Here is a 21,134-nt window from a genome sequence, read left to right on the forward strand (position 1 = left end):
TTTAAATGTTACCAGGGCCGACCCAGGCCATTTGGGGGCCCTAAGCAAAATAATGCAAAGGGGCCCTTATTTTTGGCCCACCATTTCGTCACAGTGTACTGTGAAACCCATACATGCAATCCAACCCATACGTCCACATTTTGTGTATTAATCAGATTTTGTTGCACTGCATACTTCAAATTTCTCACCCCAAATGATTGTCAGTACTTACAGTAGATAGCGCCAAACCTTTTTCTAAAAGAGAAGAACTTTTATTTTTTTAAGCTTGTAATCAAGTATCAAAACTCACAAAAGTCAAATAAAGCAAACTGTAGTAAACAAAATAGAATATAAATTAAACAATTGCCAGATTGGGGCCCCCCTAGTGGTCAGGGGCCCTAAGCAGCTGCATAGTCTGCGTATAGGCTGGGCCGGCCCTGATGTTACTCAACCAAGGCCTTTATTTTGCTTCTTCTCTTTGTGCCCCTTGCAGAAAGATTCTTCCAACTCTGATTCAAACTCAGAATCCGGTTCCGAGAAAAAAGCAGCCGACAGCGACTCTGAGGATGAAAAGCCTCGTCCAGCCGTGTCCGGTTCCGAGTCGCAATCTGGTTCAAAGTCCGACTCTGAATCTGACCCGCCTCCCCGGAAGGCTCCTCCGGCACGCAAAAAAGCTGCGGGTAAGTTGGAAAGATTGGTTCTTGTCAGAGTTTTAATAAAATGAATATTCTGAGTCGTGCTGCAACGATTAACTTGAGTGATTCGATTAGAAAAAAAGCTTCAAATCGAATTTTGCTGCCTCGAGTATTCATTTAATTAGATTGGCGTTGTAGTGGTTTGTTTGAAAGTGTTTGCATTTAAGTTTTTTGATTTGGGTGGATACACTGCTCCCTGTTGGCAACAGTGAATATGACATAACTCATTTAACATGGCTAAATCTAGCTGCTCCCTGTTAAGACCAACAAAAGGTAAGTTTTTGTTTGAGCTCATTTGTGTTCTTTATTGCATTCGTAATTTAATTTATATGTTCACACCTCCCAAAATTGATTCTGCAATGCAATAAATGTTCTTAACTGGAATACTTAATTATTTGAACTAGCTAGATGAACGATTAATCGACTACCAAAATGATCGATAGCTGCAGCCCTAATTCTGAGCGCTCATTTGAAATGTTGTCATCCACAGAGAAAAAATCCACGCCGAAGCCTCGCGCTCGGAAACCCAAAGCTCCTCCTCCAAAACGAGCGCCTTCATCGTCGTCATCAGACAGTGACAGGTAAGGGTAATATCCAAATAATTTTTTTGACGTTACTCTCACCCTATCTTTGAAAAAGTTACATTCGAGAAAGCTGTATCTTGAATTTTTTTTTTTTTAGTCCACTGCAATTTTTTCACGAAAAAAAAAAAACATGGCAGTCACTTTTCATGTCTGAAAATTCCCAAGTCTTTAACTCATTCACTCCCAGCCATTTTCACCGGAGCAACCCCCTTCGCTTCCGGCCGTTTTACTGGATTTTGACTGATTTTGCATGGCCCACAGAAAATTATATTGTATTGCGATATAAACATGGAACCCACCAAAAGAAAGATTAGATTCTCTTCTTTCAGCAGGAAAAAAATTTAGTTCATAGCTTTTTCCATTCTTTAGAAATCAGCATTAGAAAATAGCTTAGTTTGAGCAATTTTCCAATTTCTGATGAAAAAACAGAGAAATTTAGCTTTTTGTGAAAGCATACATTTAAAAACATAACTTTGACTTTAACACAGCTATTTTTTGCTTTAGTTACATCCCAAACATCTGAATAATGTTTTCCTTTTACAAAATAACATAAACAACAAGACAAATAGAGCTTTTGATAGCAAAGTAACAATTTATTTACACATAACTAACTGTGAGATGACGCTGATGTGGCCGCGACGGCCGGGGTAAACTTTTCCCTCATCGCCGCCTGTCTCATAAAGATGGATTTTTTTGAGTCTTTCTTTTGTGGTGACCACTGGCTCGTGGCAGAGTTCACCTGGGGAACTTGTGTTCATGGGGGGGAACTGGTTTGGCCGTGCGCGTTTCCTTGCGGGATACCGGCGGGTGCGCGGGACGCAACCGGCCGAGCATGGCGGCGCGGGCTCTGCTCGGCGAGCAGCACTGACTCAACGGCATCGTCCGCTGCACTGGTGGTCCCGGACGTTATGCTCGGTCGTCCAGCACCTGGCATCCCGGGCGTCCTCCCAGTTGTTTTGCTCGGTCGTCCGCCGCCTGGCATCCTGGATGTCCATTCGGTCGTCTTCTGCTGGCGCCCCGGCCGTTCGTTCCGTTGAATCGTGTTGCGGGTCTTGCCAAATGCGCTACTGCCCTCCAGTGGCCAGTTTTATTGCTTTAAAATGGATTTTCAGCTTTATGCTTTGGAGCTAAGTTGAATCAGAACCCAGAGATGTCTCTTGTGAAAAAAAAAAGAGTAAAAGACGTATAAATATGTCTTTGGGACACTGAAACAATTAAAAATAGAATGTATTTATACGTTTTTGGGAGCAAATGAGTTAAGTAGCATGATGTCGCTGTACTAGGGCTGTCAAACGATTAAAATTTTTAATCGAGTTAATTACAGCTTAAAAATTAATTAATCGCAATTAATCGCAATTCAAACCATCAATAAAATATGCCATATTTTTCTGTAAATTATATATATATTCTGTAAAATAAATTGTTGGAATGGAAAGATAAGACACAAGATGGATATATATACATTCAACATACGGTACATTAGGACTGTAGTGGGCATTTCACTCTACTGTCATTTAAATCTGTCTATGCTGTCCTCACTCCGAAGCGTCTACTTTTTCCAAAGCTAGACAGCTAGTGAACGACGCCTTAATAATTAGACTTCTTCCTTTTTCATCTGATTTATTAATAAAATGGCCTCAAACCATTGTCCTCTTTAGACCGTCGTAAAACTACAAAAAAAAGTACACAAGCATTGCATTAGCAACAACGTTAGCTTAGCACGCTATACAGGTTCACTAAACATAAACAAAAAGCGTCTCATACAAAAAATATAACATTACGCTTACTAACATAATATGTACATTCTTTACAACAACCATACTTACGGACAAATCTTGTCCAAGGATCATATAAGCACAACATTATCAGCCCGAGACGTCGTGCAGCCATAATGAACTGGCAAGAAAACAATAAACCATGTCGCAAAGTGACCACAAGAGTTCGCTGTTGGACAGCATAAAAAGCCTTGCTGTAAAACTTACCAAAAGGCAGAATACTTTCTGAGCGGGACATGTGCGTTAATTGCGTCAAATATTTTAACGTGATTAATTAAAAAAATTAATTACCGCGCGTTAACGCGATAATTTTGACAGTACTACTCTGTACACCCCAGTTGTCAAACCATCAGCCATCCCCGTGTCTCAACAGTGACAGCGAGCCCGACCGCATCAGTGAGTGGAAGAAACGAGACGAGGAGCGACGGAGAGAGCTAGAAGAGCGGCGGAAAAAGGAGGAGGCAGAGGAGATTCGGCGGCTGCGGGAGCGTGAAAAGGAGGAAGATGAGAAGCGGAAAAGAGAGAAGGAGTTGAAAAAGGACAGTGACAGCAGCAGTTCAGATGAAGGTGTCGATGAGCACCCGCTGAAAAGGTCCAAGAAGCCGCCTCCGCCCCCGATCCCAGCGCCATCTGACTCGGATTCTGCATCACCTGCTGAGGTAATAGGAGCCTTATTCTTTGAGAACCCTTAGGCCAGGGGTGTCCAAACTTTTTGCCAAGGGGGCCAGATTTGGTGTGGTAAAAATGTGGGGGGCCGACCTTGGCTGACGTCCTTTACGCAGAACAATATATTTAAGCAAATTTTAGCAAGCCATTCTGTGTGTCACATTTGTTTTATTATATTTTTTAAATTAATAATTTCAACAATCTCGCAACTAGCGTTCTCTTTCGACTCTCGGGCTCTTGCGAAATACTGCTGCTGTGAAATTAAACTAGCTTCAAAAGTTGCTTCAATTTCTCGCTGCATATCTTCCCTGTATCTTGTCGTACATGTTAGCGTGTCTTGTTTGGTAATATCGCCTCACATTGAATTCTTTAAAAACAGCGACTGTCTCTTTGCAAATGAGGCAGACACAGTTGTTGCATATTTTATTGAAGAAATAGTACAATTTCCACCTATCCTTGAAGCGTCAGCCGTCGCAGTCAACTTTTTTTTTTGTTGATTGTCGCCATTTTAGAAAATTGGAAGTCAAGGATCACAGGGTAATGTTGCTTAGAGTGCTGCTGCCTTTTAGTGGGTAAATGAGGAGCAGCATTTAGTGTGTAGGCTACTTCATATGCTGGTAGCAGTACTGCCGACCAATTTATGAAGTCTTTGTGCGGGCCAGACAATATTGATCTTATGACATAGGCTGGGGGCCGGATGAAATTTGACCACGGGCCGCATTTGGCCCCCGGGCCGCACTTTGGACATGTCTGTCTTTTTAAGATTTTGTGTGCTTTGCAACATTTTTTGCATATTGCATCATCTATCACTTTGCATACACGGGAAATGCAACACAAAATGCTTTACATTAGAAAAGAAGCAAATCAGAGCAGATGCTCCAAAAGTGCACATTTACACACATTTTATAAAGATAAGGATTTTTGTCTATGAAGTCTAAAATAGTATAAAACTTGTCTAAGTAGCTAATAGTCATTGGGAGTGGGAAGCAATGTAGTTTTTGCCAGCCCTTGTAATTTTTGTCTTAATACTTATTAGTCGTATTTTAGTCATCTCAAAATGTGTTTGTCTTTGTCTAGTTTTTGTTGACGAAAATTCAAGACTCATTTTGTCTAGTTTTAGTCGACGACTCGACGCTTACTAAAAAAGTTTTCGTCCGTAAAACTAGAAAAAAATTCTCCAAAAATAAAGGTTTCCAACTATTTCGAATGAACATTGATAGACGAGCACATTGCAGCATCTAAAAGGACAGCACAAACATGGTGATCATACGCACTCACCGGGAAAACCGTGCATTATTTTAAATTATTTATTAGAGCTGTCAAAATTATCACGTTAACGGGCGTTAATTAATTTTTTAAATTACGTTAAAATATTTGGCGCAATTAACGCATGCACTGAATGACCCGCTCACACATTGCCTCAAACAGATTACAATGACGCCGTTTATGGACATTAAAAATGAAGAGAATGCCACCGGCCGCTTGGGTGCAGCGTCGTTCCATACTAATGTTATTCCTTCTAAGCGTGGGAGAATTAGTAGTTGTGAGACGTTTATGCTGTTGCATTGTGCTATTTGTGCTCCACACATATTTCTGTAAGTTTTCTTTCTTTTAGTGGCAATTATGTGTCTCTTGTTGTATTTTGGGTAAGATATGTACAGAGATATATATGTTATAAAAGCGAGTGGACACAGCCGTTCTTTGGACCGCGCCTTTTATTGGCATAAGCTTCGGCAACTCCTTCACAACAAACATAAGTATCATTTAGTGAAATACAAAAATAATATTCCTATCTCTCGAAAAAAATAATGTTCACAAAAAAAAGCACTTCAGTCTATAGTAATGATGCCCTATTCTTACACAATTAAACAACAATGCAAAATGAACTCTCAATCCATATTAAAATAGCTATGCAAAATACACGTAAAACTTACTCAGACTATGGTCACTCTATTCTTATTATTGTAATTTTTATTATTATTATATTATGTTAACTCTACTTTTGATTGAAAATTTTAAAAATTTTATTAAAACGAAAAATGAAGAGGGGTTTTAATATAAAATTACTACAACTTGTAACTATAACATTTATCTTTTAAAGAACTTCGTCTTTCTATTCGTGGATCACTTTAACAGAAAGAATGTTAATAATGCCATTTGTGAATTTATTGTTATAATAAACAAATACAGTACTTATGTACAGTATGTTGTATGTATATATCCGTCATGTGTCTTATCTTTCCATTCCAACAATAATTTACAGAAAAATATGGCATATTTTAGAGATGGTTTGAATTGCGATTAATTACGATTAATTAATTTTTAAGCTGTGATTAACTCGATTAAAATTTTTTAATCGTTTGACAGCCCTATTATTTATACCTACCTGGATGCCAAGAACAGAAGGGAACAAAATTTGAGAGTGCAATAGGACGCTCACTGCTATGCTAACGCTACTTGTTACATTTAGTGTGTGATGATAACTCAACACAGACCTTTGAAGGCTAAAGCAGGGGTATGTAACTCTGGTCCTAGAGAGCCCCGATCCAGCTTGTTTTCCATGAGTCCCTTTTTTAACGCACCTGAATCAAATGATCATCTCGTCAGCAAGCTCTGCAAGGAGCCTGATAACGATCCTGATTATTTGAGTCAGGTGTGTTGGAAGTAGGAGACTTGGAAACCAAGTTGGAAAGGGGCTCTTGAGGATCAGAGTTGGATACCCCTGGGCTAAAGCAACATTGCATATTCTGTCTGGTCAAGAAAACAAATCTTACCTGTGTGCAAGCCTGCATAGAGACTGGAGACGCAGGACGTCACTGGTGACACAATAAGACACTGCTATGATGCGGGCTTTGTGACCATGACCAGACATTGTGAACATGTGACGGAAACTATTGCGCATTTTTCGTCTTGTTCACGCTTCGTCAAACAAAAACTGGAGTTTGTCTTGTTTAGGTTTTAGTCTCCCACAACACGTTTTTGGCTCGTTATTGTCTCATCATGGTCCAGGAATAAAGTGTTTGTTGACTAATTAGTTTCGTTATAGTCATGGTTGACAAAACAACACTGGTGGGAAGCAATGTTGTTATCTTTAATGAAAAAAACTGACAAAAACTAAAATTGGGAAAAAAAAGATAACTGAAATAAATAAAAAGTAGAAAGGGAAAAAAACTTAACGGGAAGTGTATTGTATGTGCACAAAACTAAGACATTGACACTTATCCTTTTTTCTTATCCCCGGAAGACAAACATGTCAAAATGACTCAATTATTTTGGTTGTATTTTATTTTGTAATCCTGCACTTGACAAATAACACAATTTATAAAGAACAAAAATTAAAACTGACCAAAAATGAACTAAAAGTAATATTAATAGTAACAGAAGTAATAGTAATTTTTAAGAAAAGCAGTAACTGAATTTAAGTAAGTAAAACCACTCTTAAAACTAGTTTGAGTTCAGTTTTAGTAATCCCTCACTATTATGACCCTGGTGGAAAGACTAGGGAGATGTCACCAATAGATGCTAATGTCGCCTCAGGGGACCTACAGAAACAGTCAAATAATAACTGGAGCTGAAAGCTTATTGATGTTAAACAGCTACCTAGAGCTAGCATAATGATTCAAGTGAACGCTTGCTAGCTAAACAGTGCAGATGCCGGTGTTACTAACCAGGCATATAGTTTGCATTTTTGCTTACATCATCAAAACCACTGTTTTGATTATTGTTTTTTCATGTAAAAAGCCTTACAGACTGAAACTAAAAACACTTTGTCATGTTTAATCAGCAGCTAGCACGTATTCTGAGAGTTTTTTTTTAATATGTCAAAAGGTGAAGAAACCAGCCAAGAAGTCAGACAACCAAAACAAAAGTCGACTAAATAAGGCAAAGGAGAGAAAGGAGAAAAAACTCCAGGAGAGGAAAGCCAAACGGTCTGAAGAAAGATCCAGAGCCAGGTAAGACCACGTGCGACGTCACAAGTCACATGTACGCTGATAATGATGCTCCATGAATCTTTTTTGTTTTTTTTTTAAATTTAGGTCTAAGCCTGAAAAACCTAAGCACAAACCTGAGAGGCTTCCACAAAAGAATGTAGAAAAGAAAAAAGGTACGTTATGGCTCATTTTGTGTTAAAAAGAGGGATATACTGTAAGTAGTTGTGAGGATAAATGAATATAAATACTAACCGTTGTTCGATGGGTTTCATGTCAGAACCCTCACCAGACAAAAAACTTCAGAAACTTCACACAGACATCAAGTTTGCCCTCAAAGTGGACAACCCAGTGGGTGGCTTCTATTGTAACAGCTTTTGATTCATTAGTGTTGAACTACTAATAGGTTAGTGTTAAGTTTTTATATCCTATAAGGCAACATATTGTGCATCATTCAGGACATTGAGCGGTGTCTACAAGCCTTGGAAGAGCTGGAAGCTGTACCTGTCACCAGTCAGATCCTTCACAAGAATGCCGACGTCATCGCCACGCTTAAAAAGGTGCAACTTCGCTTCCTACTGTACCCATTAGAAATTCTAGGATCTTCCATAAACTGCAGTCTTCGTGTGCCACCATGCAGATTCGGCGGTATAAAGCCAGCGCTGCCGTCATGGAGAAGGCCAGCGAGGTGTATAACAAATTAAAACTTCGTTTTGTGGGCAAAGCAGAAATGGCAGTGAAACCCAAATCAGACAAAGAAGGAGAAGACAATGAGAAGGAGACACAAGACACAGGTTGAATCATTGTTGTTTTCGTCAACGACTATAACGAAAATATTTGGTCAACGTACTATTTTTTTCATGACAACGACGTGACGATTAGCACACTTTTTTTTTCTTGACATACAGTTCATGGTATCCAGGTGGGTTTAATCAATTTAAAATGTAAAGTTTTCCTGCTGAGTGTATTATCATCACAAAAATTGTGATGTCCTTGTAGACTTTACAATTATGTGTTCGTCTGTCAATGTTCATTCCAAATTGTTGGAAACCTTTATTCTTTTATTTTTGGACTAAAACTTCTGAATTTTACAGACGAAAACATTTTGAGTAATTGTTGACTAAAATTACCTTTTTTTTTCCCGACTACTAGTCGCAGTTTTTTTCAGAGTTTGGCAGAGGGTGTGTCTTATACTCTGGAGCGACTTATGGGTGATTATTTACAGTAGGGTCGGGCCGACTTCTCGCTTTTTTTTAAAAATATATATTCAGATATTTATACTAAAATGATGTATAGATGTTAAATAAAATAAATCATTTGGACAAAACCGAGAAGGTGCTGTGCAAGCCAGCGCACGTGAACCAAGTGGCCACGCTCTCTTTTCAATCTTCCCGTCCGTGAGCATCCTGGTATTTCCTTTTCGATAGGGAGCAGCTATAGGAGTGAAAAATAAACTAAAGACAGGGAAATTGAAAAGCAAACAACTGCGGTTGGAGTGGGATATGGAAAGGATTCAAATTGATTGTTGAAGATCCGGAAACCTGTGTCTGCTTCGCTGTAATGTAAACGAATGTGGCGCTTTGGTCTCATACAAGTAATATATTTAACAAACTTTTCCAGCGTTATTTCGTTGTGTAAATGCATTTATAATGATCATAAAAATATGTAGACTATTTAAACTTTGAGAAAACTTGTTTTTTTTTTTTCTGCCAACTCGAGATTAAAATAAATGTCAAATCCACTATCTGCCTGTTAGAACAGACACACAAATATAAAAGATATAAATGTTTATTGAATATCCATCTTACAGTCTTGTTTAACTGGAAGAATTCGTTACAAAAGACAGGCTTTAATTTGTTATCATTATGCATATGTACACCGGCATCGTCACAAACGTGATCACACAAAATGCAATCACACATCGCATCCTCGCATTTCCTTCTTCTGAGTCCTCACAAATAAAACATAAAATTTTGTTTTTTTCGGGCTCGTGCCTACAAATAAAACATAAAATTTCGGGGGTTTTCAGGCTCGGGCAAGCAAATGAAGTTAATTAATCGGGCTCGGGCCGCGTCAGGCTTTAATACCCGCGGGCCGGTCGGGTCAGGCTGGATTTTTTAGGCCCGATCAATCTTCTAGCGTCATGTAATGTTAGCATACCGTACACCTATTGAGCCTGTTGTTCTGTATTGTATTTTAAATTGCCTTTCAAGATGATATGTCTGTTCTTTGTGCTGGATTCTATCAAATAAATTTCCCCCCAAAAATGCGACTTATAATCCGGTGCGACTATGTTTTTTCCTTTTCATTGCGCATTTTTTGGCTGGTGCGACTTATACTCAGGTGCGACTTATACCAAGACCAATTAGACCAATTGCCACAACACGAATGCAAATGGCTCGCAATACGACTGCAAATGGCTAGCAAGACGAATACAAAAAGCCACAGCACAACTGCAAAAAGCCACAGCACGACTGCAAGATGACAACACGGCAGTTTTAAAAAAAAAAAAAAAAAAAAAAAAAAAGGACACTTTGTATATTGCTATCTGTGCTTTGTGACCATCTCTACGGACCTCCGTGAAGTTGTTGTTGAAGTTAGGAGTGGGAACCTCTTGGTACCTCGCGATACAATACGATTTGCGATACAAACCTCACGATAACGACGATCTGACGATATGGCGATACAACGATTATCGATACATTGGTCAGGAAATCATTCTAGGATTTTCTACAAACAACTAATAAATAGAAAAACAAGTTTTTGCTTTGAATTGGGCTGTTTATCACTAGTAGACGTCCAATCCATTTGAATTGGGAGGGTGGCCGTCCCTCCCACTTCAAACGGATTGAACGTCTATGGCTGTCAGTGGCAGTCAATGCCAGGCAATGAGGTAATTTAGGGCCATTTAAGGTCATTTACCTGTTCATTTTCAGTTACTTCCTGTTGATTTGGGGGCATTTTTTGGGTCACTTCCTGTTTATTTTGAGTTACGGAACAGGACGTGACTTGGGAATCACCCAAATGAATCGGCAGTGACTCAAACTCAACAGGAAATGACCTGTAAATGCCCTAAAATGAACAGCAAATGACCTGTAAATGCCCCGAAAATCGGACCGAATGACTGAAGGCTTTGGTTTTGAATGGCGTACCGCAAGCAACACGTCACTTCCGTTCATTAATATTCATGACATTAGCTACTGTTGCTAAGTAGGGACAAGTCACCGTTTGTCCTTAATAGGAAATGAATGGAAATCGTGTATGAAGGAGATGTTTACAGAGCCAAACCTACCAATTCTCCCCGAAAATGATGTGCCTGGTGCCAAATTGACTGGCAAAGATGTGGAAGAACATAAAAATGTTCAGTTAAAGAGATGGCTTGAGTGTCGACGGCTGAAAAAGGCGAAAAAAACGAGCCGACCTAAGCATAGCCTTAGCTTTTTTATCGACGCGACTGACAATGACATGCTCCTGTTTCAACAAGCTATCCTTTACTATCAGCCCTGTCAATCTTATATATCGTCTGGTTGACCTACGTCTCTGACCGTTCTTGGGGGTAATTTAGTTAGCTTTGTGTAGCGATCGCAAATGCTACTCAGTGACAGCCAACGAACACTAATAATATTTTCATTGATAACCAATCTTAATTCTATAATTTATTTACACTTCCCCCTTACTAAAGTTGTTTTTTGTTTTATATAATAACAGAAACGGTAACAGTGGCAGTCAGATACCATTGTAAATCTTTTCAGGTCATTCATTTTCATTGTCAGACAGAAGCAGTACGGCACAACGTTACGCTAAAAAAAATAAGTTAAAAATATGAAAATGGCCTACCCGCTTTGTCCTCTGAAAGACCATGCCAACCCAACAAAATGTTTACTGCATATGAAATGTGAATGGATTCACCGAGCTGGTGTTGAAGTCCGCGCAAGTTGATTCGGTCTTCACATTTTTTCCTCCCGAGTTTTTGGTTTCCGGAAACGTATGAAGAAAACATCCTTCATGTGTCGTAATGTCTAGAGTCGTTTCTACAAGTTCCAAAAAAGCAATGTGTGATCGGCATGATTGTTTTTGAAAGATTACCATCGAAAAGTAGCACAAATAACGTTGTTTCTATGCGAGGGCGGGTCTATAATGTCCCACTTCGGCTTTACTTCGGCTTTACGATGCGACGTCACGGTCTAAAAATAGCATGCGTGCGGTACGCCATTAACGAACGTTCCCAGTCTAACTGGATTGGGTGTCGAGCACGGTCAATGGCAGCCTTAGAGTTAACTGAGACACTATTATGGTGTAAGATTTTGGGAGCAACTTGATGGTTCCTTTTTTCAAAAAAAAAAAAAAAAAACATTGACATTTTTAAAACGATATCTCGATTCTTGACAGGAGCATATCGATAATGTTTTGGGATACAAAGTATCACGATATATCACCATTTCGATATTTGTCACACCTCTAGTTGAACTCGTTTTATGGATATTGAGATATTAATTTCAAGTGAGGAAGTCATAACACTCGTGGCTAACGGAGCGTATCAACTCTCAACAACGGGGGTGTCAACAACTAGCACAAATGAATTTTGGTCCATTTTGCAGTAAATGCGGGGGGTTTGAGATTTGAATTTCGGGTGATGGCGTCACTCTCAGCCCCTCATTTACTGCAAAATGGACCCGATGTGGTGCCATTCGTTTCTGATAGGTTCGTGCTAGTTGTTTGGATACCCCTGTTGTTGAGAGAATTGTTGACGCCCTCACTCGAATTTAATATCTCAATAGCGATAAAACGACCATTTTTACAGCACAAACTATTTACACAATTTTTAATCAAAATGGAAGGCGGATTGACCTCTGATTAATTTATAAAACAGTTATAAATATACAGTGCTGCTCGAAAGTTTGTGAACCCCACAGCGATGGTCAGATTTTTTGTAAAAAAAAAACTAAAATAACCTTATTAAATGTTAAGTTATACCCAAATCCACAATACTGACATTCCAAATAATGGACTGAAACAAAAGAAATAGTTATATTGTCATTCTTTATTTAACAAAAGTGGTTGATTTAAGAAAAACTCAGATATCATGTGTGCAAAAGTATGTGAACCCCTTCAGTTAATAGGATATTGCGCCTCCTTTTGCAGAGATTACCTCAACCAAACGGTTTCTGTAGTGACTAATCAGCCTCTCACATCTACTTTGGGGGATTTTTGCCCATTCTTCCTTGCAGAACGCAGTCAGTTGAGAGAGGTTTGATGGGCGTCTGGCATGAACTGCTCGCTTCAGGTCCCGCCACAGCATTTCAATGGGATTTAGGTCAGGACTTTGACTGGGCCAGTCCAGACCACGAATCTTCTTCTTTTTCAGCCATTCCTTGGTTGTATTGCTGGAATGCTTTGGATCATTATCATGTTGCATGATCCACCCTCTCCCAAGCTTTAACTTCAAAACAGATGGCGTCAGGTTATGTTCTAGGATTTGACAATATTCCTCAGAATTCATGATTCCCTGGACTATGTGGAGTTGTCCTGGTCCTGAGGATGAAAAGCAAGCCCAGATCTTGACATTCCCACCTCCATGCTTCACTGTTGGGAGAAGGTTCTTTTGGTGGTATGCAGTGTTGACTTTTCGCCAGACATGGCGGTTTTGGTTGTGACCAAACAGTTCAATTTTGCACCTACATCAGTTGATGAAAACTCTTTTTAATTTAGTCTCGACAACACAACTGTTAAAAAAAACACAAAAAAACCTACTGAATTGATTGATTAGGAAATCAGGTTGAAATAATAGAAAATTCCAAAATGTTGAGGGGGTTCACAAACTTTTGAGCAGCACTGTATCTCAAACGATAGCAACATAAACTACAAATCTTTAACAGACAATTCTTTACAGCACAAACGATTGACATCATTTTTATATAAATTTGCGTCTGATGGGTGGGGGCAACTTCACGGCAGTCTGTAGAGATGGTCACAAAGCACTTATAGCAATTTCCAAAGTGTCCCCCTTTTTTTATTTTTTATTTTTATACTTCCAGGTCGCCGTCTTGCAGTCGTTCTGTGGCCTCTTGCCGTTGTGCTGTGGCTTTTTGCATTCGTCTTGTGAGCGATTTGCAGTCGTGTTGCGAGCCATTTGCATTTGTGTTGTGGGAATTGGGGTCTGTTCTTTGGCCAATTTGCAATCGAGCTTTAGGAATTTGGGATTGTGTTGTTGCAGTTCGCTTTTCTTTTGCAAAGTGTTTGCAATTGGGGTTTGTGCTTTTTTTCTATTTGCGAAGTGTTTGGACTTTGCATTTTGCCTGCAACCTCTCGGCCACCGTAGAAATTGGAATTTTCGTAGACCAAAACTAGACTAAGACGAACAACCTTTTGAAGTAACTATGACTAATTAGTATTTTTGCCTGAAAGACTGACGAACTTCCAAACGGCTGGGTTGAACAAACACAAATTACAATAAATGATACAACTTTAATGTATGCCTTGTTAGACTCAACTGCTGTAAACGGAGACACACAAGAGAAAAAAGATGAAGACAGAGGTGAAAAAATGGCCGAAGCTGACGGCAACAATGAGAATGATTCAAGTCCATTCAGGTGAAATTTGGTCTAATTAATATTTAAAAACAAATAAAGCATTAAGCATCGTAATGACTCAATTTCGTTGTACATTCTGTACAGGCGAAGCCCGGACAGCCCCGAGCAGACGGATGATTACGCTCAAGCAAACAACAACAACATTTCTGCGGACATGGAGGCATCCTCTGCTGAAAGTTAAAACAAAAAGACCCCTTTCTCCCCTAACAACGACTGCAGTGGACCAAGTGTAAAAAATGGAGGACAGAAAGGAGCCAACGACACTGCAACAAAATTACCACCCTCTGCTATACATCAGTGTCTTTGCTCCGGACATTTGCAACTATTCACACTAGTGCAGAAAGGAGGAATTATGATTGTGATAGGTTGGGCTGCAAATATAACATCCTTAAGTTTCATAAATGTCTTCTCTTACATGACTGTCCAGTTTTTTGTTTCTTTTTTAAGAAAAAAATTATACTGTACACAAATATGATTATCCCATGCACTTATGAACTCAATTTGTGCAGTTGAAGGTATGAATTTTGAATCTGGCTGAATTTTCCTCTTCAATACCTGGGTTCATTTTGGCTTTTTTTTTTAATTAATATATATAAATGCTACAAAACATCACAGAGCACCTGTTGTTTGTATTAGATGTTTGAGATTGGTGAACTTGTCTTAAGTTTTTGTCTTTTTTTTTTTATGTGTAAGGCAATGAAATTAGTTAACTGGTCCACTGACTTTTTATATTCGTTTTCACATATTAAAAAAAATTGTGGCATTACACGCACGCATCGTCTTGCTGTCATGTCTGATAACCTGCGTGTTTGATATACTTGCCCTCCGGAAATTGTGGCGATCTTATGTAGCTGTAGATTTTAATGAAACTCAATAATAAACAGTACAAATGGCAGGTGGTGTATGTAAATATTTCTATTCCATCTTTAGTTGAGCCTTTAATAAAAAGCATCTGCATGGTTTTGCTCTTCCGTGCAATCATTTGTCTACATTTGCATCATGCAGATTATTCATCTGTGTTTATGACAGGGATGCAAGGACGCATTTCCATATAGCTATAAAATTTTCAAGACTATAGATCAGAGGGGCACCACATGCAGCCTGCGTAGTTCTTTTATCCAGCCTTGTGTGTGCAAAACTTAGAATTTAATCAAAGTTAAGACAGTCATCAACATGCGGCTCGTGAGCCGCATTTGGCTTTTTTTTTTTGCTGTGGCTCTGACTATGGCAGTTAACTTTTTCTGTGTCATTGACTGCTAGATGTCAAATCATCCTTCCGCTGTGAATTCCAATGAGTAAATGTCCAATCCATTTGAAGTGGGAGGGTGGCAGCGAATGAACGTTCGTTCCTTCCCACTTAAAATGAATTGGACGTCCGCCATCAATGGCAGGCACTGAGTGAACCGCAGATGTTATGACATTGATGAAATAATCAGTTGAGAAATAAGCTTGTTACTTCATTATAATGTCAATGCAAATTTGATTTTGATGGGAATGTCGCCCCTACCAACATGGCTTCTGTGAGGCCATGTTGGTAGGGGCGATGACAGATCTTTTCAGGCTTCCGCCATGAATTTAAATGAGTATCACTAGTAGATGTCCATTTCACATGAATTGAAAATCCATTGCCGTCAATGGCGAACGATGAGTTAACGAGTATCTGCTTTGAATTTAAATTAGATTTTACATTTTTCAAACCTAATTTTAAATGTCAAGATGATGTTTCTGTTCTAATACAAACAATAAATTTGTTGACCCCCAACAGACAAACCATAGGTAACGCAAACATTTTTTTTTTTTGTTGCAATTCATTAAATGTTAGCTGTCAAGGGGCTTTTGTGGCTTCTGGTATTTTATTTTTGGGTGGGAGACACTTAAAACAGCTCTTTGAGTATCAAAGTTTGCTGACCCCTGAGAGAATAATATAGCTTAAATGTTTTTGTTGTTAATTAAAATAGCTCAAAAGCTTGGTCAATAATATGTATCAATCCTTTGTATATTTTTAAATTGTAATTTGATATTGAATTACAAAAAAATCATTCAAAATTGTATGTTTATGTTGTAAATTACATCTTTTTGAAACATTCAAAAATATTTATGGGTAATTCTAAATTCAACAAAAATAACCAGTGACAGCTATATATAAAACTAATGAAAATACAGTGCCTTGCAAAAGTATTCGGCCCCCTTGAACCTTGCAACCTTTCGCCACATTTCAGGCTTCAAACATAAAGATATAAAATTTAATTTTTTGTCAAGAATCAACAACAAGTGGGACACAATCGTGAAGTGGAACAAAATTTATTGGATAATTTAAACTTTTTTAACAAATAAAAAACTGAAAAGTGGGGCGTGCAATATTATTCGGCCCCCTTGCGTTAATACTTTGTAGCGCCACCTTTTGCTCCAATTACAGCTGCAAGTCGCTTGGGGTATGTTTCTATCAGTTTTGCACATCGAGAGACTGACATTCTTGCACATTCTTCCTCGCAAAACAGCTCGAGCTCAGTGAGGTTGGATGGAGAGTGTTTGTGAACAGCAGTCTTCAGCTCTTTCCACAGATTCTCGATTGGATTCAGGTCTGGACTTTGACTTGGCCATTCTAACACCTGGATACATTTATTTTTGAACCATTCCATTGTAGATTTGGCTTTATGTTTTGGATCATTGTCCTGTTAGAAGATAAATCTCCGTCCTAGTCTCAGGTCTTGTGCTGATACCAACAGGTTTTCTTCCAGAATGTTCCTGTATTTGGCTGCATCCATCTTCCCGTCAATTTTAACCATCTTCCCTGTCCCTGCTGAAGAAAAGCAGGCCCAAACCATGATGCTGCCACCACTATGTTTGACAGTGGGGATGGTGTGTTCAGGGTGATGAGCTGTGTTGCTTTTACGCCAAACATATCATTTTGCATTGTGGCCAAAAAGTTCAATTTTGGTTTCATCTGACCAGAGCACCTTCTTCCACATGTTTGGTGTGTCTCCCAGGTGGCTTGTGGCAAACTTTAAACGAGACTTTTTATGGATATCTTTGAGAAATGGCTTTCTTCTTGCCACTCTTCCATAAAGGCCAGATTTGTGCAGTGTACGACTGATTGTTGTCCTATGGACAGACTCTCCCACCTCAGCTGTAGATCTCTGCAGTTCATCCAGAGTGATCATGGGCCTCTTGGCTGCATCTCTGATCAGTTTTCTCCTTGTTTGAGAAGAAAGTTTGGAAGGACGGCCGGGTCTTGGTACATTTGCAGTGGTCTGATGCTCCTTCCATTTCAATATGATGGCTTGCACAGTGCTCCTTGAGATGTTTAAAGCTTGGGAAATCTTTTTGTATCCAAATCCGGCTTTAAACTTCTCCACAACAGTATCTCGGACCTGCCTGGTGTGTTCTTTGGTTTTCATAATGCTCTCTGGACTTTAAACAGAACCGTGAGACTATCACAGAGCAGGTGCATTTATACGGAGACTTGATTACACACAGGTGGATTCTATTTATCATCATCGGTCATTTAGGACAACATTGGATCATTCAGAGATCCTCACTGAACTTCTGGAGTGAGTTTGCTGCATTGAAAGTAAAGGGGCCGAATAATATTGCACGCCCCACTTTTCAGTTTTTTATTTGTTAAAAAAGTTTAAATTATCCAATAAATGTTGTTCCACTTCAAGATTGTGTCCCACTTGTTGTTGATTCTTGACAAAAAAATTAAATTTCATATCTTTATGTTTGAAGCCTGAAATGTGGCGAAAGGTTGCAAGATTCAAGGGGGCCGAATACTTTTGCAAGGCACTGTATGTAAAATATGTTTGATGTTTTATTATTCATTTCACAAGATAAAAAAATTAGGGTGAACCTTTTTGTTATGAAAACGAACTGTTTACCTATAATGCATAATAATGAGTCGAATAAATTAAACCATCCTGCTATATTTGTATTTACTGTAAATAGGTCTACTGTAAAATTAGCTATGAGTAAAAAAAATTGATCCACTTTTATATAAATATAAAAATATATGTGTCGGAAAACACAGACAAGGTTGAAAAAGCAGTTTCTGCTCTTGCATCCCTCTTTAAAATAAATTGCTGTATTTTAAGCCAAAAGAACTGTTGTGTTTGACAGAATAATATGTCTATACGCTGCCATAACAGATTCATGGCGCATTAAGCCCCCAAACTACTTTTAATTTGTCCGTTTTACCCCGTTTACAGATGTCGCGCAACCGCTTTTGTTTCAACCCAGCCATAAAAGGAAGGTAAGTAATTATATTTATCATTCGAAATGTCATTTTTAGCTTAGAATCATTAATTGATGTCTAATATTTAGTTTAAAAAAAGAAAAACGACTTAAAAAAATTATTCACTCGCATATTTTAAACTTTTAAACAAATTAGGTCACAATGAAAAAATTTGTGTCTGTAAATAAGTTAAGGATATCTACCTCATAACTATCGCTTAATTGTATTTTTTTTGTTACTGTCGCATTTTCCCTAATATTTTAGATGATAAATAATCGATCCATTCATTCATCCATTTATTTTCCATGCCGCAACAAAGACAAATTGAAAACGTTCAAAGGGGTAAAAATTACAAAAAAGAAAATCTCGGCTACTCCTTGATATCTGCGATTTCTGCATCGCGAGCCTTGTTATATTACCATGTTTCACCCATAAAATCCCCCCAAAATCCGGCTGTGGCCATTCACAGCTGTGTCTTGACACTCGGTGAGTTTTTGGTTTGAAAAGAGGTAAGTACGCGATAATATCTCGTTAAAATCATGGCGTCTTTAATTATGCTCTCTCATGCTCTCAGATCCAGTTAGGGTTTTGCTGTTTTTTTTTTTTTTTTTTTTTTAAATGCCCTCCTGTACAAAATTTTTCTTCCCACAGGAAATTTAGATTTCAAGCTTTCCAATGGTATATCACACATGCATACCAGACAATTCTGAAATCTGGCTAAATTTGGGGTTTCAGAGCGGAACTTCAGATCACCTGAATGTTTATTCATGAAACATTTTTTAAATAATAATATATCAGTTAGTACGTATTCAATCAACAATTCGGGATTGATGACTGTTAAAAAAAAAACAAAAAAAAACTAAATGTTGCGTAGTTAGTATAGTATGTAATGATGTAGTTAAAATATTGCAATACATGATTGCAATACAATGCCTTTAAGTTTTTCCACTTGAATAATGAAACAATAATTTGTAAACTTTTTAATATAAAAATGAAACATTGTTAATACTATTCTACGCCTACTATGCACTAGTTTCTATAATTTTGATTTGATTTGATTTTAAAATGGTTAATCAATTTTACCATTAGCATTACTCATTATTTCATTGTTAATATGTCGCACAGATGCATACTGTTTTTTTTTTTTTTTTTTTTTTTTAATTGCAATTGACTTGTCCCATATGTGATTTTCAAAACCAAACTTGCCCCCCAGTTTAGATTACTTGTGCGTGGACCTTTAATTCCCATATCTCGCATAATACTCCAGTCAGCTGACTTTCGGACGCCATTTTGTCAACCATTTCCTCCATTGAGCCACTGCCAGCCAGGCGTCAGTGCGCACACAGCAACCCGGGACGCTCTGCCTCACTCCGGCCTTCGAGCAGCTACAGCGGCCCCTCATCCCGGGGCTCACGGCAACAACACCGGCAGCAGCATCAACCTCCGGCTGGATGAGACACGGTCTCCGGGGTCGGTCGACACCCACCGGTACCAGTGACACTGCCGCCAACCAGCGAGCATGGCTTTGAAGATTGTCAAAGGGAGCATCGATCGGATGTTCGATAAAAACCTACAGGATTTAGTACGTGGCATCAGGAACCACAAGGAGGATGAGGTAACGAAATTAAAAAAGAATCCCCCCAAACAACGCAACCCCTTCGTACATAGGACACGTCATCGCCTGCCGACGTAAATGTCCGTTATGTTGGACTATTAGTGTCGGCTGCTGAATTCCCATTAATGCAGTTTGGCTAAAATGCTAGTGTCACCGCTATCTGTCATATTAGCATCTTAGCTTTAGCTCTCAGTCCCCAAACAACCTCCTAGCTAAGTGATGACCGCATAAAAATACAAATTATATAAATATTTAACTACCAATGAAGCTTAACTTTTACCCGCAGGGTGTTTTATTCATTTGACAAAGACGCTTGTTTGCTGGAGAGGTGAAGTTAGCTTGCTAATTGACAGCTATCTGGGGGAAGGTTGATGATGCAGACTCAATGGGGATAAACGATTTATTTATGTTGTTTTGCTTGGGTTAATGTCACATTTCGCCTGTCCTTGTTCTGTAATGTTGTAGCAAAGACCACGCTGGGCGAAACCAGAAGTGTCTTATGGGAATCAAGCCAATAACAGAAAAAAAAAAAAAAAAACAGGACATGGTCAAACATTTCAAAAACATTCTTGCCTGAGTGCAATATTCCTTCAAATACACTTGATAGCAAAATACATGTTTCTGTAACTGTTGGTATTAAAAAAAGTACACAACAAACTACATTTTCCCCGCAAAAATCTTTGCATGTATTGGAAAACACATTTTAAGTGAAATTGAAACCTCTTTTCATTGTCTCTAAAAGACCAAGCTAATGTTAACGCATTGATGATGTACGTTTCAAAAATATCTAACGCAGTGGTTCTTAATTGGGGTTTGGTAAAAGTTAAGAAACGCAGAGCCCCATTTTGGAAGCTGACTAAATCCAGTAGGCCTGCAGCTATCGATTATTTTAGTAGTCGATTAATCGATGAACTAGTTAGTTCGAATAATCGAGTATTCGGATAAAGAACATAAAAAAAAAAATAACTGAGCTGGGCCTCAAACGGTATAAAAAAATGGGATCTACAGTATGTACAACAAAACAACAACTGGCTAACTTGCATTGCAAAAGTCCGCTAGCTTAAATGCTA

At 38.6% G+C, this 21,134-nt stretch overlaps 2 protein-coding genes across 9 annotated transcripts in view; both read left to right on the forward strand.

Moving 5' to 3' along the window:
* hdgfl2 (HDGF like 2) overlaps nucleotides 1–15,183 on the forward strand; it is a 39,092-nt gene extending 23,909 nt beyond the window's left edge. The window contains exons 8-17 of the mRNA XM_057841518.1: nucleotides 473–659; nucleotides 1,165–1,255; nucleotides 3,407–3,692; nucleotides 7,528–7,652; nucleotides 7,737–7,804; nucleotides 7,909–7,979; nucleotides 8,087–8,188; nucleotides 8,269–8,422; nucleotides 14,113–14,218; nucleotides 14,303–15,183. Coding sequence (XP_057697501.1) covers nucleotides 473–659; nucleotides 1,165–1,255; nucleotides 3,407–3,692; nucleotides 7,528–7,652; nucleotides 7,737–7,804; nucleotides 7,909–7,979; nucleotides 8,087–8,188; nucleotides 8,269–8,422; nucleotides 14,113–14,218; nucleotides 14,303–14,399 — 1,287 coding nt within the window. The 3' untranslated portion in view covers nucleotides 14,400–15,183. The remainder of the gene's footprint in view (nucleotides 1–472; nucleotides 660–1,164; nucleotides 1,256–3,406; nucleotides 3,693–7,527; nucleotides 7,653–7,736; nucleotides 7,805–7,908; nucleotides 7,980–8,086; nucleotides 8,189–8,268; nucleotides 8,423–14,112; nucleotides 14,219–14,302) is intronic.
* A 4,556-nt stretch (nucleotides 15,184–19,739) lies between these two features.
* The window catches only part of ap3d1 (adaptor related protein complex 3 subunit delta 1), a 48,278-nt gene continuing 46,883 nt past the window's right edge, over nucleotides 19,740–21,134 (forward strand). For all 8 annotated transcript variants that reach the window (XM_057841296.1, XM_057841297.1, XM_057841299.1 and 5 more), the window contains exon 1: nucleotides 19,740–20,064. In XM_057841296.1, the coding sequence (XP_057697279.1) occupies nucleotides 19,969–20,064 (96 nt within the window). In that variant the 5' untranslated portion in view covers nucleotides 19,740–19,968. The remainder of the gene's footprint in view (nucleotides 20,065–21,134) is intronic.

The sequence above is a fragment of the Corythoichthys intestinalis genome, chromosome 7 (assembly GCF_030265065.1).
Source record: "Corythoichthys intestinalis isolate RoL2023-P3 chromosome 7, ASM3026506v1, whole genome shotgun sequence".
Lineage (NCBI taxonomy): Eukaryota > Metazoa > Chordata > Actinopteri > Syngnathiformes > Syngnathidae > Corythoichthys > Corythoichthys intestinalis.